Genomic DNA, 16,935 nt, shown 5'->3' on the forward strand with positions numbered 1-16,935 from the left:
TGCTGCATGTACAGCCAGCCATTTTCTTTATGAAAAAAGCCTTAGTATTCAGATGTATTTGAATTAAAATTTAGATTTTTCTTTGTGTTTTAGCTAAAGGCTCTGAGTGGAAGAGTATGAATAATGCTTATTCATTTATTGTATGTCAAAGCTTTCTGTGCTTTTATTATATTTGGTACATGTTACATCAATAAATGAGGAGAAAAATAATCTTGAAGTCATTTAGCTGGGAGGGAAGAAAAACAGTTTGAAGACAAGTGGATCTTTCTGGGAGAACCTGCTTAAATTCCAGGTTTTTCATATGTTTGCGTGGGCACCTTAGAAACCCTCAGTAACAAATGAAGACCTTAAGCTACATGAACTTTTCATCAAAATGTGGGGTTGACAAAATTGGGTAGGAGTTTATGGCTGCTATTTTAGTTTCAGGAATATTTTGGTTTTAGTTGAGTGAACTCTTTGTTGACCTTTGTAGGATGTTGCTCTGCAGTCTCAGTAATGTATATCTATTAATGTATATCTAATCCTTAACGTTTCCTTCATATCTTATTTGGCCACTTTAGTTCTCTGGGTAAATATATTGGCTTTGTTTTGGGGTTGGAGTTTTTGTCCTCTTAGCTTGACTTTTCTCCTGGCAAGTTATTTGAGAACAGGAAGAATAATATTTGGTAGTGTTTCCTAATATTTACTGTTCTTTGAGGCTTGAGCATGTGTCAGGCTGGATTGTAATTATTTATTACCAGTTTAGAAGTAATTTTTTTTTCGTTTTCCTCTTCCATGGTATTCAGGAGACTGGCACTTGAAAGATTTTTCCAAAGAAGGTTTGAATTCTTACCGATTAGTTGTAGGTGAAGTTGTAAATGAGCTGTCAAAGGTGTCGCAAAAAGATGAGAGAAATTGCAGTAGGAGAAATAACAGCTATCATTATGCTTAAAAAAAAAAAAAAAAAAACAACCAAGAAAAAGAATCCAAGGCAGTAGTTGTAAAGCATCATTTAGAATTTATGGGGGAGTTATTTTCTTGTTCCTTTTCTTTAGTTTGACTTGTAAAAAAGATGTTTGGTTTGACTTGTAAAAAAGATGTTTAATGAAAATCTGGGCAGCCCTATATTTCATTTTAGTAGGCATGTGTCTGTGATTGCTTCTAGTATGCCACTTGAGATTTTTTTTTTCTTATATTTTGCTGCATGTGATAAATTAAACAACCAGAGGGGAGGACTGAATCTTACTTCAAATTGTAGACATTGGAAATCTCTTTCTTTGAATTATTGCATATTTAATAGATGCTTGTGATTATTGTAGCTGCTGCAATTTGGGATACTGTTCAAAAGTCAAATGAGAGGAAAATATTTTGAACTCATATTTTGAACTCCACTTCTACAGAAATACTTCTCTGAAATGCACTTAAACATAAAAGATACATAATTGTGCATTTCACCATAAACACCAACAAGTTACAAAAAGAAAGAAGGGAAGGTGTAAATTCCTTAAAAGAAGATAGTAAACAAACCCACAATATTATAGCTATTTTTTCTTATCAAGTATTTCAACTTTGGTTTGTGTCAGTTTGTAGATTTGTGAGATCTTGTTTTAAATACACAGGACTAGTGATTGTAGATAAAATTGAAGAAAGTGTCATGTGTGTGTACTTCTACCTTTTTTTTTCTTTGGCCCAACACATCAGTTTCTGAAGTGGTGCAGTGCTTACACTAATAAACTTGAGAGTGGAGGTGCTTGTTTTGGTTTAGGACTTTTTGGAATATGTTGAAACAGACCTGTGAGATGCTGTCAGAGATTTTAGTTTTGCAGAGCTCTTTCAAGGAAGACTGAACCATTGGCTCAGTTGGTCAGAGCATGGTGCTCATAATACCAAGGTTGAAGCATTAATCCCATATGTGCCATGAGCTCAATGATCCTTATCTGTCCCTTGCAACCCAGAATATTCTGTGACTCCCTCTGCTTCATGTAAAAGCAGAAATTCTAATGGTTTATATCAAGCTTTTTGCAAAACACTGAGAGGAAAAATAATTAGAACTGTATTGTGCCTTTGTATCCTTCAATACTTTTCTGGAAGCATACATAGAATTCTTTCGATTGGAGAAGACCTTCAAGATCATTGAGTCCAAGCTCTAACCCAGCACTTCTAAGTCCAGCACTAAACCATGTCCCCAGGTGCCACATTCACATGACTGAAATCACTCCAGGGATGGTGACTCCACCTCTTCCCTGGACAGTCTGTTGACAGCCCTTTCGGTGAAGACATTTTTCCTGCTATCCAATCTAAACTCCCTTGGTGCCACTTGAGGCCATTTTCTCAAGACCTCTTTTTAGGGAGTTGTAGAGAGTGAGGATGTCCCCTCTGAGCCTCCTTTTTTCCAGACTAAACCCCCCAGCCCCCTCAGCTCCTCCTCATCAGATTTGTGCTCCAGACCCTGGCCCAGCTCCATTGCTTTCTGTGAAGCCTCTCCAGTACCTCCAAGTCTTGTGTCATTCTGCAGAATCATCTGGTGGGTTTTAGGAAGGCTGGGCAGACAAAAGATGACAAAACAGCTCAAAAGCAGAAAGTTTTCAGAACACTGACAATATAATTAAAATTTTAAGCGTAGTATTGTGTTTGAATGAGCATATATGAATATACACAAACTATGGAGGACCATACAAAACAATCCGTTTTCTTGAGAACAGCTGGTGAATTTAATACCTCCTATAAGGGTGTATGTTCAGAAATAAAATTGAACTTGCTTTATGAAAATAATGTCTAATTTGGATAAATTAAGTGCCTTTCGGGGTGATGTTACTGGCAGGGCAACACGTGCAATCTATCAAACAAAATCTTCCATGTGAAATCAGGGAGAGGAAAAGAAGGCTGGATGTTACTGGGAGGCTTTGGCATGGAGCTGAGATGGATATTTGCAAATAACTGTTTCTGTTGAACAGCTTTAAACCTTTTCAGTTTCTTATTTTTAAACGGTAAGCCACAGGCGATGTGCATCAAAGTGGTATATTAATTCAGTGCTTTTTTGCTTTTTGTATTTCCTCAGCTGTAATTTGCTTGTAGAATAGCTGTCATAGGGATTATTAAACAAATTTTGCAAGTGGTCAGTAACTACTGGGTTTGGTATTAGACTTCTTATTTTCTCAAAGGTTTAAAATATGAGAGATGGAGATTAAACAAACTGTTGGTCAAAACAAATTATATAGTTGTAACCAACTTCAGAAAGGAAATCATCAAAGCAAGTGTGTGTGTGCTTGGTTGTTTAGTAGCCTCAAAGACATTTTGAAAGTTATTAATGAAAGATACTCATTAGATTTCTCAATTGCAGTATGTGCTCTTACAGTTAGTTTTCAAAATGTCATTGAAGCTCTCCCCTCAATGTATTTAACTTTAAAAATATAATTTCTGGTCAGCTAAACAGGGCTGGGGTTGTCTCTTGACACAACTCACCAGAGTGTGTGTTTCAGTTTTGGGGTGCCTCCAGTGCCCAGTTTTAACTGACAGAATTTTGAGGACTTCTCAGAGCTGTTCACAGGATCATATCCTCAGGAACTTGAGCAATAATACTGTTCTATTTTTGGTTTATTTTGGCTCAACAATTATTTCAGTGTTCACTATTGAAGGACACCTGTCCATTTTAGAGCATAACAAGAAGAAATTAATGGATCAATGTAGAGCTCTTGTTCTCTGTAATCCCTGGAGTTCTGATTAAGGTGATCTTTGTGATGTGTAATAATTATTATTACTATTCTGGATTAGCTATTCAAAGTCAGTGTTTCAGGTTGTTTCAGATAGAGAAACCACTGATACTGTAAAGAACAAAATAGTTATTTATCTAATAATTTACAAAAGGTACAAATCTTGTTTCCCTTAACACCAGGGAGGCAGTGAGGAACACTTTCTTTGCTTGTAACTTGAGTTTCTTTTCAACCTGAACTTGACCCCAAAAAATAGTTCTCTGCAGCCTTTTCAAGGTAGCATGTAGGGTGGTTCTGTCACCTCTTGTTACCAAGTGTATGGATATTTGCATCTACCTTAGCTAGGTCTGTCTGCATTGGAGCTCTTGGCTTTTTGATCCAAGATGTAGTTTGATTGTCTCGTTTTCTCTGAAAGCCAGATTTTTTTTTCTCCTCAATGTATTTTTGTTGTCACAACCTTGTTTTCCTGCAGTAATCACATCCTAATTCTTGTTTGTAAGTGTACCAGCAGTATTGAGCTGATGGTTGAAAAATATTTTATATGACTTGCTAGATCTCTGACTAATGTCCAGAAAAGATTGTGCATCAATAAAAGTAGTCTGATGGGTCAATAGAACTTTGTCAAAACCTTCTCAATCTTTACTCAAAGGGCATATTAGAGACAAGGCTTTAATTTACTAAGGAATGAGATTCTCAGATTGAGTGATAGGACTTTACTAAAGGGCTGGAAGAGTCACTGTTTCCACTGTCTGACACTCATTTGTCATGAAGAGCTCTCAGTGTCTCCGTGGTTTGTTTTGTATTTTAACTCTTAAGCCACATTGGAATCTGGAACTTGCCAGGCTTGTCTGGAGTTCCCTTTGTTGAAAAGCAGGTACTTTAGCATAGTTTTAGTGGTTTAATGCATTTTATTCTTCGTTGTGTTGGCAACATCTGCTTTGGATTTAGACTAGAGAGGAAAAATACCAGAATGACTTATTCATATTATATATTTCTTAGTGATAAAACCCTATACCCTAATTTTGTAAACATGTTTTGCTTTTTTTTCCATCACCATATTGTGTGAATCTATATGAGGGGTGTGCTATAGAAACTGTCCTTTTTAGCTTTTCAGAACAACCATTTCCCTGGTCCTGGACTAGAAGAGCCCTGGTGCAGTGAGTTCTCATGGAACAGGCTTGCCATCACTGCATTGGTTCATACCTTCTTTGGATGCGGCTGATGTCGGAGAGTCCCATCCTCCCATGGCAGGGATGGAGAGAGTCCCCAGCTGAGTAACTTCAGCTCACTGTGGTTACTCGTAAGCTCTCTTCAGGTTATTTCTTCAGGCTGATGTGATAGAAAACCACAACTGCCTTGGTACCAGGGTCTGATGTGCATTAGCCTTTTCACGGGAGAGGAGGAAGCAAATAAAGGTAGCATGGACAGGATTTCACGGGTGAGACTGAAGTGGATGTTTTATTAGCATCTTCCAGTTGTTTATTTGGGTTTCTGGGACTCTCACAAGCCATTTTCTTGTCAAGAAAGCAGTCCAGCATTAAAAGACTGAGCGACTAATAGCACCAATATAGCGTTTTGTGTGTGAACATTTTATATCTGTTAGTATTAGGAAGAAATTCTTCCCTGTGAGGGTGGTGTGGAACTGGCACAGGTTGCCCAGAGAAGCTGTGGCTGCCTCAGCTCTGGAAGAGTTCAGGGTGAGGTTGGATCAGGCTGGAGCAACCTGGCTTGGTGGAAGTTGTCCCTGCCCATAGCACAGGGGTTGGAAGAAGATGATCTTTTAGGTCCTGTCCAACCCAAACAAGTCTATGATTTCTTTTCCTTATTCAAACTGGAAGAAAGTGCCACTAATGAATCAGGCACTGAAGAGAAAGGCTGTTGAGGTTAGGGGTGGTTTAGCAGGAGGGACAGAGAAGGAATCATATGCAGAGCGACTGTTAGAATCTGTTAGCCTGCTGGAAGGGCCAGCAGGAGGCATTTGTGAATGTTTTTCTTTTTCTGTGTGTGTAGTAGAGGAAGAAAAGGATTCCTTGCCTGGTTGTGCTCTGCCTCTGTTCACAGGGAGCTTCTGTGGAAATTCCTGTTTAGCAACACAGCGAGTGAACAAATCATGCAGTTTCTCTCTGGGAGGGATACTTGGTTTGTGTTTACTGAGGGTCATGGACAGGACAAGGACTGAGTTTTGTGCTTGTGGGTTTGCACATCTGAAAGGATGTTTTCTCATGTGTGATTCTGGTTGCAGTTAAGGTGTGTGGGTGGGTTGTTTTGGAAATGCATACTAAAATCTGATGTGTAATAAAATGCAGTTACAGTGGGATGAATATTCTCAAGTAGAGTAAAGGTGTAATGGCAACTTTTTATTTTTTTTAACCTAGGATTTCTAGCATACTTGAAAGCATAAATATAAGCTTGTTAATCTTGGTAAACACTTGAAAAGTAGAAATTCCAATAAATGCATATATGAATCACAGAATTTTTCTTGAGTGTCACTGTTATTCCTTTATTGTATTTACATTTTCACCTCTTTTTTATAGGCAATTGCTGGTTACTTTGATGTGTTTTTTGAGAAGAACTGCCACAACAAGGTGAGTATTTGGGGTTATGCATTTTAAAAGTGTCTTTCAGAGATGAGGATTTTATTTTGTGTCAAGGTGTTTGGCAGCGAGTCTGTTTTGCTGTAGCAAAGACTTCATATGCATTTGTGTTTGGTAATTGATTGATGTAGTGTGATATGAAAAAGATTGTTTTTAATCAAACTCCTGAACTCTCCCATTGCAGGTCTTGTTTTCAACTGGTCCCCAGTGTACCAAAACGCACTGGAAACAGACAATTTTTCTCCTGGAGAAGCCTATTCCTGTAGAAGCAGGTATATTTAAATTTAGTTGGGGTGCAACAATAGTTGTGTTACAGTGCTGTTACCATTAAATCTAGATATAAAATACTTCCAAAATTACATAAATGTCAAAAAGAGCTAGTAAATAAATCTTTCAGCTCCTGTTGAAGGATTTTTTTTTTTTGTCTCATCAAACCAGGGAGGTATCTGTGTACAAAATTATGTTTTAAAATTACACATAAATGTATGCATAAGTAGCTTGTAAGTGGGCATATGTCTTGTATAGCTGCATACTGGAATTTTGGTGAGAAAAGTTCTCTATCTAAGTATTTCTGATGCAGAAAAATGTAAGACCAGAACTCTTGCTATTGACATTCTCTAAATTTTGACATTATTAATATTCTGAAGTGTCAGATTTGTCAAGTGATTGCACAGGATTCCTTGTAGCCCTCCTGAACTGTCCTGTATTTCAAAGGATAATGAATGTATACATGGGTTGTATCTGCCACAGTGGGGTTGCTCTGTAAAATGAAAACAGTTTTCAAAAATTCACAGCCATGAACTTGAAGTATTGAATAGGTTTGCTGTAAATTTTTATAAAATGGTTAAGTACTGTAATAAGCTTCACCTTGAATGTGACGCAAGTAGGAGAGTTTTCATTGTCATCAGCGATAAACAAAATTCAGAGGATAAACTGTTGAGGTGTGGTTTTCAAGACTGTAAAGTGATTCTTGTTAGTGGTTTAATTATTTCTATTCTTGAAGTCTTGAAAGCACATTTTGTACAAGTAGTGAAATATTCCTTGCTTTATAAACACAGGTATATCCATGACCCTCACAGAATGGTCATGGGAGAGGATGGACATGCTACAGGTCAACAGGTCTTAGCCTCTTATTCCTGTAGAACTTTCTTTCAGACTCTCACAGACTTTTTACAATTCAAGGAAATGAAGCAGTTACATTTCTATGCTGTTATTTTATTTGTGTCCATTTGGCTACCAGATAATTTACTCACCAGTGTTGAACTCTCACCCAGTAATGAATCAGTTGTCTTTGAGAGCCCCTTTTCTTTGCAGACTAGCAGGACCAAAGGAGGAGCCTCAGAATGGGGCTCATTTCCATTTCTGCTGGTCAGTTAATAAACTCATGGTACTGTGTGGCCCTGACCTGAACAGTTTGTAAATAGATCAGGAATACTGAGGGGAAAGCATGGAAAAAGTTGTGTGGATGCTTCTGCACTCAGTTGAACTGCTTTTACAGTAGCCTCTTCCAGCTACCAGACATGACAACTTTTTACCAGGAGCTTCTTTCCTAGAGGCACTGAGGTTTGTGATATCTGACAAACCACTTCCGTCTTTCATGCTTAGACTTTTTAGTCTTATTTGCACTTTCTCAAGTCCTGTCACTTCTTGGGGTGCACCCATGCTTTGGTGCATTCGTACTTGGCTTCTGTTCTCTTCAGATTCTCTTCCTAGACAAGGCTGACTAAGATCTCCTTGCTGCTACTCATTAAATCTCAATGTCATAGAGTGCATTTTTAAAAAGCGCGATGACATTTATTAAAATATGCACATATATTACAGAGATCATTTGACATTTTTCAACTGTGTGAAATTACTGGGAGGTGTGTCCCAGTCTAGAGTTCTGGTCTAGGTGTGGTGACTTTTTGAAGGCAACTGCAGAAACAGTGTGCTCTGGCTGTGTGAACACAACCAACTTGACCTTCAAGACCACTTGTGCCATAACTCCTTCCTTCCTTTCTTTATATTAGCTCATATTTCTTAACATCATTCCCAGAACAGATCTTGTTACAGCTGTTTCTCTTTCTTTCTCCCTGTCTACTTCTCTTTGTAATTATTTGAGTTCCCCTTTCCCATCCTTTTGCCCGTTCTGTCTGGTTTTATATCTTTTATGAAATTACCACTTAAATCTAGGATTGTCTGTCTTTTGCTTCTAGTGTTCAAGAAGATTGAGAGAAACTCCTGAAGTAATTTCCTTTTCTTTTGTAATCCCAGTCTTAATTTCTGTGGGACATTTGTTGGTCGTTGATGACATAAGCCCATCAAGCAGAAGGTGCTTTCTGATACTTATATAGAAATGTATGTTAATTTACATGATTTTTCTGGAAAAACTGTTCCCTCTTTTGATCTCTTGACTTTGATCCTTCTCCTTCATTGTTCCAAAAATCTTTCTCCTCAAGACATGTTGTTATAAATACAGATTTCTCTATCTTCCTTTTTTATGTTCTTCTCTTTGTCTAAATAGTGACTTGAATATTCATCTTGATAATTTGTGGTTAGCCAATTTTTTTTTTGTTTCTCAGTCTTTCCATTTTCTCTACTAAACAAACTGTTCAAGCTCATTTTGCAGTCTATTTCAATATGCACTTGCAGCTGCTTCTCTTGTCCTACTTCTTAATGAATTAGCACTGCTTGTTACCACTTCTCATTCAGCCTGGCATGTTGAACCAAGCTCCACTCTGAGTGCACTGAGCTTTTAGGGAAGCCTTGTCTTCATAAGGGCTTTCCTCAGTGCAAGTGAACTGGAGGCAAAAGTAACTGTATTAGATTAAACATATTTGCATCATTTGAAGCCTTTCCATCCATCCCTGTGTTTACTGGTATTTATCAGCCCTCTGTATAAATTCTTTGATTCAGAAATACATTACTGAAATCTGAGAAACATCAAAAAAGATGCACTTTTGACTACATATATTCATAGAACCGTTAAGGTTGGAAAAGACCTTTAGGATCATTGAGTCAAGTCATTAATCCAGCACTTCCAAGGACACCACTGAACCATGTCACTGGGTGACACATCTGCAGTTCCCTGGGCAATCTGTTCAAGTACTTTACAGCCCTTTCCATGAAGAAGCTTCTCCTGATGTCTAATCTAAACCTCCCCTGGTGCAACTTGAGGCCATTTCCTCTTGTCCTGTTGCACATTACCTGGGAGATGACCAACTCCCACCTGCCTACAAGCTCCTTGCAGGGAGTTGTAGAGAGCCAGAAGGCTGTAGAGAGCCCTGAGGCTTCTTTTATTTAGGTTGGGCCCCCACAAGCTCCCTCAGCCACTTCTCATCAGACTTCTGCTCCAAAGCCTGCCCCAGCTCAATTCCCTTCTCTGGACACACTCCAGCACCTCAAAGTCTTTCTTGTAGTGAGGGGCCAAAAACTGACCCCAGGATTCAAGGTGGGGCCTCAGCGATGCCCAGAACAGGGGGACAGTCACTGCCCTGGTCCTGCTGGCCACACTACTGCACATCCAAGCCAGAATGCCATTGGTCAAGATAAACTCTTCTTTTCTCAAGTAAATGTTGGAAAATAAACAGAAATAATGCAATTTGAGTCTTGCAATAATCTGACCAGTGTTACCATGATGACATTCACTTGTAGCTTTTTAATAGGTTGTGAAAGAAGAATTTGCTAGTGGAAAACACATTTAAAATGTTTTCTTGTTTTGAAAACATCTTTCAGACAGGACAGTGGCTGTTTTTCCCCAGTGAAGAAAAATGGTTCCCTCGGATTTTTAGTTCTGAGTAAAATAGTAAGGCTGACTAAAAGTCCCTTATCAGATGCTTTATAGCTTTTGGGGCCATGCCTGGAGTGGTTATAAAGCACTGATTGTATTTGGTTTTGCTCTGTAAAAGAGGTTGAGCTTTCAGATATCCAAACCTGCTGGAAAATGCTCATTTATGCCATGGCAAAACTGTTTTGTTCTGCACTATGAACTAGCTAATTTTCTCAGCTGTTTGATGCCAGGGTATTTGTTGTAAAAATAGATCTATTTTCTCAACCATAAAAAGGACTGAATGTTTTGATCTATTGTAATGGTGGCAGAATCAAGCAGTTGCAAGCCAAAGAATGGGTCTTAGAGCTCATCCTGCCACCTTTGCTGGTCCTGCTGCAGCCTGCACTCCACGTATGATGTTTGTGCATTTCTGGGATGAAGTGGGAGAGGTTAATTCTGGGTCCAAAGGTCTGGACAGTGAGGCAATAAAATCTGCACCTAATGAATACTGATTATTTGCCACTGAGTTTCAGCTTGATACCTGTGGTAACTAGCTTTGTATATAATGGATATATGCAAACTGATATATTTAATGGCTAATTTCTGTTCACTTCATTTAGATATAATATGTGAGTGGGGGATAGCCTCTTACTACTCATGTGTTCTGAAAAACCAGTTTTCTTCCTCATGGACTCTGACAAGAGACTTGAAACTGATTTTCAGTCAAGTAAAACAAAATAGCATCAGCATGTTGGATACGCTTTAACTGTTTAGCAAGCAATTAAAATTAAAGAAACTGGAGAAAGAAGCAATATACCCTGGGTTTTCTCAGACAAAACAGTGGTGTATTGTAGACTCCCTACAGAGTACAAACCTTCTCTTAGAGCCCTTTTAATAGCTTGAACATGTCTGTATTTTGAAGATTGAAATTGAGATGCCAAAGCAGTATCTTTTTCTCCTTAATGGTCCAAAAATGAGTCTCTTCCTTTTGTTGTTTGTTGAAATACTCCTGCTAAGCAAACAAAATATTACATCATTCTCATTTGGTTGCCTCAAGAATTTACTAAATAAATCTTAAATAAATTGCTTACAAAAAATATTTTAAAGGACCCACAGAATATTTTCAGCAACAATGCATTAAGTTAAAACCCAGGCATGGGTTTGCCTGTATGCAGGCAAATTCTATTAGCAATAAAACAGCCTATTGTCAACATTGTGTGCTCTTGATATTGCCTTGCAGTGAAAATAAAACCTTGATTTGTTTTTCTATGGTGTTAAAGGGGCTAGCACAGCAAAGCTGGAGCAGAACTCACATGACTAAGCTCCTGTAAAATCCTTGATTGTCTTTAGGTCCCCAGTCTCTGTAATTGGAAAGCTGTTTGTAAATTTACAAACTGAAAGAATGTTGATTTGTCTACTTAGACAGCACTATTAAAAGTAGGAAAACAACACTGGCACGATTAATCTGTCTGAATGTTTTGATCCTATAGTGAAATACTTCAATATTGTGCATCCCAGTTGGATAATTTGGCTCCTAATTAAGATTTTAGTGTCTGTTTTGCCTGTCTACAGCTGCAACATGGTGTCTATAGAAATCTGTCTCATTTATTTACAAGTGGCACCTCCAAAAACGATGCTGGCTTTTAAAATCTAGTAAATGTTAAAACCTGAATTTTGAGGTCACACACTAAGTCTGGCAAGTCTTATGTTGTATTTATCAAAATCTCCATTTTAAAGTGATTGTGCTGACTTTTCAGGAACATTTTTAGGTGTGTGTTTCAGGGCACTAAATTGAGAGAATCTCTTCTCACGGCTGTTCTGTCTCACTGAAAGATAATAGAAATCCCATATTTAGACAGGAAAACTTGGATGGACTGATGATACAGATCTGCCATTCTGGGTGCCTCCCTTTGCAAGTTGTTCAGCTGCAAAGAAATATGGTTCAAACAGCAAAAACAATCTGGTTTTCTCAGAATTTTGTCACACTGATGAGAGAAAGCTTGGGACAAGGCTATACAGTTTAGAATCTCCACTACAAAAAGTGGTGAATTAAGCTACTTCTAGGGGAGTGAGTTTGGTCACTGCAGCTCTGCATTGTGGAGCACCTGGCTTTCATAATTCCCTGTGGCAGCTCTTTGTGGTGTCTGAGCTCTCTGGGAATCTCTGTAGAGCACACACTTTACCTTAAGCAGCCACACAAGCCTGGCTTGCCTCACTCAGCTGGCAGTGTAGACTTCTTTGCAGCAGCCTCATTCCTGGGTTGTCTTGAGCAGTTGAAAAGTGTCAATTTGGTACAGAAAATCCTCAGAGAATATACTCAGCACATGCGTGGAGAAGACAGACCTTCGGGATAGTTTCAGCAGAGGGTGAACAGCAATGCAACAGAAGGAGTTGGCAAAGAGTTGATAAGAGCAGCCAGCCCAGAAGAAGAGTATCACAGGGCAGATGGATGATACCAAAAGGCAGTAGCTGCTGCTCAGAACAGAAACTGCTTGTTGAATCACACTGGGTTGGAGATTCAGTAGGAGAAGTGGCCAGAGGGGAAAGTGCACAGCTGCAAGTGCCTCCCGTTTAAGAGGATGAATGGGAAGATTAAGGATAAGTTCCTGAATTTAACGGAAATGCTCTTGGTTCCACCACAAACTGTTTCAGTCTTTCCTTGTTTTCCATTGTCAGAAGATAGGTGGTATATGGAAACCATTTTCTACCCAGAGTAATGCTTTTTAGACTTGCTGTTTTTTCTGTTGCATGCTACAAGTCAGTGTTGCATTAGATAATCGTGCAGTTATTCAAACTAGATTGTGTTTAAATTGTCAGCTTCCAGCAAGGACAACCTTGCTGTGCAGAGCACTATCAAATCGTGCTGGTTTGTGACTGGGAAGGCACAAACCCCCAGCAGTGGTTCCTTACAGTGTAGGGGATTTGTTAAGGTAATTTTCATCAGCAGTGCAGTAGTTTAAGTGTGTTAAGCCCAAAGCCCACTGCAGTTTTCTAGCAGCTCTCTGAAACAATTCCAGTGAGCTCTTTTGTAAGATTCTTAAATTTTAATGGTGTTCAGAATAAATAATGGTTTGAGTACTGTGTTCTTACTTGTCCCACTGTTAGCTTCATAAAACTCTTCCAGGAAAAGAAAAGAAGGAAACCTGAAAGACCTTGATTGCTGGCTGCCTTTGGTAACTTCTTTTGAGTCTTTTTTGGGATCAAAGAGGGAGGAGACACCAAGTTGTATTGAAAGGCAGGGTAGTTCCTCACATTACAAACTCATTGCCATGGGTCATTCCAAGCTTTAAGTGGATGGTGTGGATATGCATGCAAGGGACTTGCATGTAGAATCTTTGGTTTTGATCAAATCCTTTATGGACTGAAAAACCATGATTTGTTGTACCTGAACACTCTTGATGATGGAGGATCTCTGCACTGAGAGATACCTTGGCTCACAGACTGCAGGCTGGCCCCATGTGTGATTGTATTGCACAGACATAAGTGACAGATGCAATTGCTTGCAGTTTTACTGGTGGTAAAAGCCAGAAAACAAATAAACTGATTCAAGTGTCTAGAGCACAGGTACTGCAGAGCCTGCAATCAGATGTGCATTATGTGACAGGGAGTCAGGATGGACATAGGGATGTCTTTTTTCCTGTACTAGGCAAGCTTACACAGCACTTTACCTAAATTCTTCTGCTTTTTCCATTTGGGGGAAAATTTCTGACCTCCCTGGGGCATAATAAAAATGTGGGGAGGGGATGGTAATGGATTCAGCTTTGTCCTAATCAAACTGCAGTGGCACTGTGTGGTTTGCTTGCATTCAGCTGACCGTGATAAGAGCAAGGTGATGCAGCTGAGTCCCAGACACAGCTTCCTCGAGGCAGCTCCTAGGACAGAGAATGGGGGAAAACATCCGTCATTTTCTATCTACATGACATTGATTAATTGTTCAGAACTGTCTTTCAGTTACTGCTGTTGTTTGCTTCAGCCCTTGGAAAAGGCTGTTCAGAAAAGCACATTTAATGTGGCTACAGCATGAGGAATAGCTGGGAAAAATGAATGGATTGCTTTGTTTCATTAACTGTCTTTACAAACGGCATCTGAAGGTTCTGTTCTCTGAAGTCAGCTATTTATGAAATTATATTTAAGTTTCTGCTTTGTTTTTATTGGTTTGTATTAATATTTTAAATGGGAAGATTGAAATGTGGATTAATTGAAATCATGGAATTTTAGTTTACAGAGGCTCTTTAGTCTTACTGAATTGTTATCACAGGATGTTAAAATAAATCAAATAGATCATTTTGTAGCAGTTTTGAAAATATGTATGTTCAAATCAGGTTAAATTTCCTAGCTGGAGTGGGACTATAATGCCTTTTTTTCTTTATCTTGTCCTTCTCTCTGGCAAACCTGTCTCTTGTTTAAATAATCTGAGAAACCGTTTTCACAATTCTCTTCAAGTTGCATTGTGTTATGTCAGTCTTTTGATTCCTAATAACAAAGCTGCACAGAAGTTGTAGTGGAATCTCTAGCTAACTGTTACATGATTAAAAAAAACCCAAAATGATCAATTTTTTTTTCTTCTGATCTTTGGTACTACAGTTATTCTTGTACATAAGCCTTCTTTGATATTTGTACTGCAACCTTTAACAAAATGTCCTGCATTTATAATTTGGACTTTCTGTCAGTTTACTGTTTGTGGATGCAACTGAGAATTGTGTCAAATGGAGACCTCCAAAATGCTTCCTGAATTTGAAAACAGCTTAGTTTTGAAATTGCTCTTTGTTTTCTTTTTTTCAAAAAGGAAGCTTTTTGTCGGGATATTAACACTGGCTTTTAAAATCACAATGAGTAATGAGCAGCTGGAAAATACCTTGGATCCAGTGAGATAGAAAAGTAGCAGCAGTGAATGTGGCTGGTGTGAGTGATGAAGACGAATGGGGCACAAGACGTCTGATGGAAGAGTAGCAGGGAACTTCCTGCTGTAGATTGGGATCACAGCCTGCTTTAATGTTCTCAGCAGAATCCTCTGTGAGGATGTAGCTCTTCCAGGTTTAAAATGGTGGGATGAGGTGGCTCAGCTGTGGACTTTCTAAATGTACACGTTTACAAATGTACGTGTTTATATTTTATGGATTGCATATTCCTAATTTACAAATATTCCTTATATGAAAGGTCTTAGTAAGGACTGAAAAGAAATTGAGATTAGATTTTTTCCTTCTGTGTAAAAGCATTTGCTCTGGGTGTAACTGAAGGACATACCCATCAACTGTTATGACACTGAAACCTTGTAAAACAAGACCTGCAATTAATAATATGTGCACTTGAAATGCCACAGAGAATTCTGTGGTAGTTTCCTGTCAGATTAAAAAAATACATAGTCAGAATTTAAATGAAATGCAGTGCAAATACAGATCACATGGCCCATACAGCTGGGAGGGAATATGCTTTTGTGGCTACATGGCTTTAGTCCAAGATGGTGAATATATCCAAGGGGTACAGCGGTTTTCCCCAGCCACAAGTGAAATATTTGGCATATCAGTAATTTGGGTGGACCTCTGAGATCTGAAGCATCAGCCAGAACTTGGCACCTCTCCAGATTTAACTGCAGTTAAGTTTGACTTAGGTTTGTTGTCAAGAGCTGTGGAAACTTAAACTTCTTTGAACTTTTAAAAATCCGATTAATGCAATGCATCTTTGCTGTTACTGTGAATGATTCAATACTGTAACCAGGGCAATTCCTTCTTGTTTTTTCAGGAGAGGCCCTGAGAGGAAGGATCACAGTCCGCAGGAACAGAAAGGATCCACGGTCCCTCTTCATCACCCTCTCAGTGAAGGACACCCAGCAGATGTACAGCCTTCAGTGAAACTCTCTCCATATCTGGGAGGAGCTCAATTCAAATGCTGCATTTGACTGCTGATAACTGTTCTGGAATATCCAAAAATGTTAAATTCTTGGGTTGGTGTGTGTGCACAGACACGAGAATATGGAAAAGTTACCTAGAGCTGAGATTTACGACAAAATCAGATCCTGCCGCTTCACGTGGTGTGAGGAAAGCAAGAAAGATGGGTTTGGGTTACCTGAGACTGCTAGGTGAGGAAAAATGAGCCTAAAGTCTTGCTGTAAGGAACAATTAATATGATCTCTCAATAATGTTTTATTCTTCCACTGGCAAAATCCTTGTATAGTATTTTTTTGTGAAAAAAGCAGCTTAGTCATGTGTGAGTGTACCTCAACAGTAGCTGGAAAATCCCAGTGGGAATAATTTTTGAATTCCAACTGCAAGATTGTGGCAACAAAGATGGTATTTTTACTACGCTTCTGCAGTTGAAAAGTTTCACACATTTCAGTTACATTTGTCTAAATAAATGAACCCATTGTGATATATAATGCAGTTGCTGCTTTCCTTGTGTTCTGTGTAATTGGAAATTCTGTCTATCCTGTGATGGCTCATTTATTTGTGCCTACAGTTTTTTCTCTACTGACCTGTTGGGGCATAGGTGGATGGAAGTGTGTATCTTAGCAGCTTTAAGAAAATCACAACAAACAAAAAGCAGTTGCTGGAAGGGTGGGTTTGGTTTGGCTTCTTACAGAAACACTGGACACTCAAGGGTTAACTGTTCAGGGGGGAGGGATGTGCATGTAGGTATTCATTTTAATTCCCTTTAGGCTCCTTAAATGTCCTGATTAACCTATGGATGGTCAGGAGCTCAGCTCACATAGTAGGAATGCTCAGGTACTGATTTTAGATCTCTCAGTTTATGCAAATGAGACCGCACACAGTTCTTAAATTCTATCTGTTTTCAGAATAGGCTTTACTATAAAAAACTTGATTAAAATAAGACAATTGCACACACAGGAAGAGTCAAAGATGCAAGTTTTATTTCCCAGTAATATCTGAGAAGTGGGAATGCTCTACAG

General features: G+C 38.7%; 1 protein-coding gene across 1 annotated transcript in view; it reads left to right on the forward strand.

Annotated features, from left to right (window-relative positions):
* The window catches only part of PRMT3 (protein arginine methyltransferase 3), a 55,235-nt gene extending 38,831 nt beyond the window's left edge, over nt 1–16,404 (forward strand). Inside the window, exons 13-15 of the mRNA XM_039725039.1 lie at nt 6,224–6,274; nt 6,468–6,555; nt 15,771–16,404. Coding sequence (XP_039580973.1) covers nt 6,224–6,274; nt 6,468–6,555; nt 15,771–15,880 — 249 coding nt within the window. The 3' untranslated portion in view covers nt 15,881–16,404. The remainder of the gene's footprint in view (nt 1–6,223; nt 6,275–6,467; nt 6,556–15,770) is intronic.
* The last annotated feature ends 531 nt before the right edge of the window (nt 16,405–16,935 follow it).

Source organism: Passer montanus, unplaced genomic scaffold (assembly GCF_014805655.1).
Source record: "Passer montanus isolate IOZ18808 unplaced genomic scaffold, ASM1480565v1 scaffold54, whole genome shotgun sequence".
NCBI lineage: Eukaryota > Metazoa > Chordata > Aves > Passeriformes > Passeridae > Passer > Passer montanus.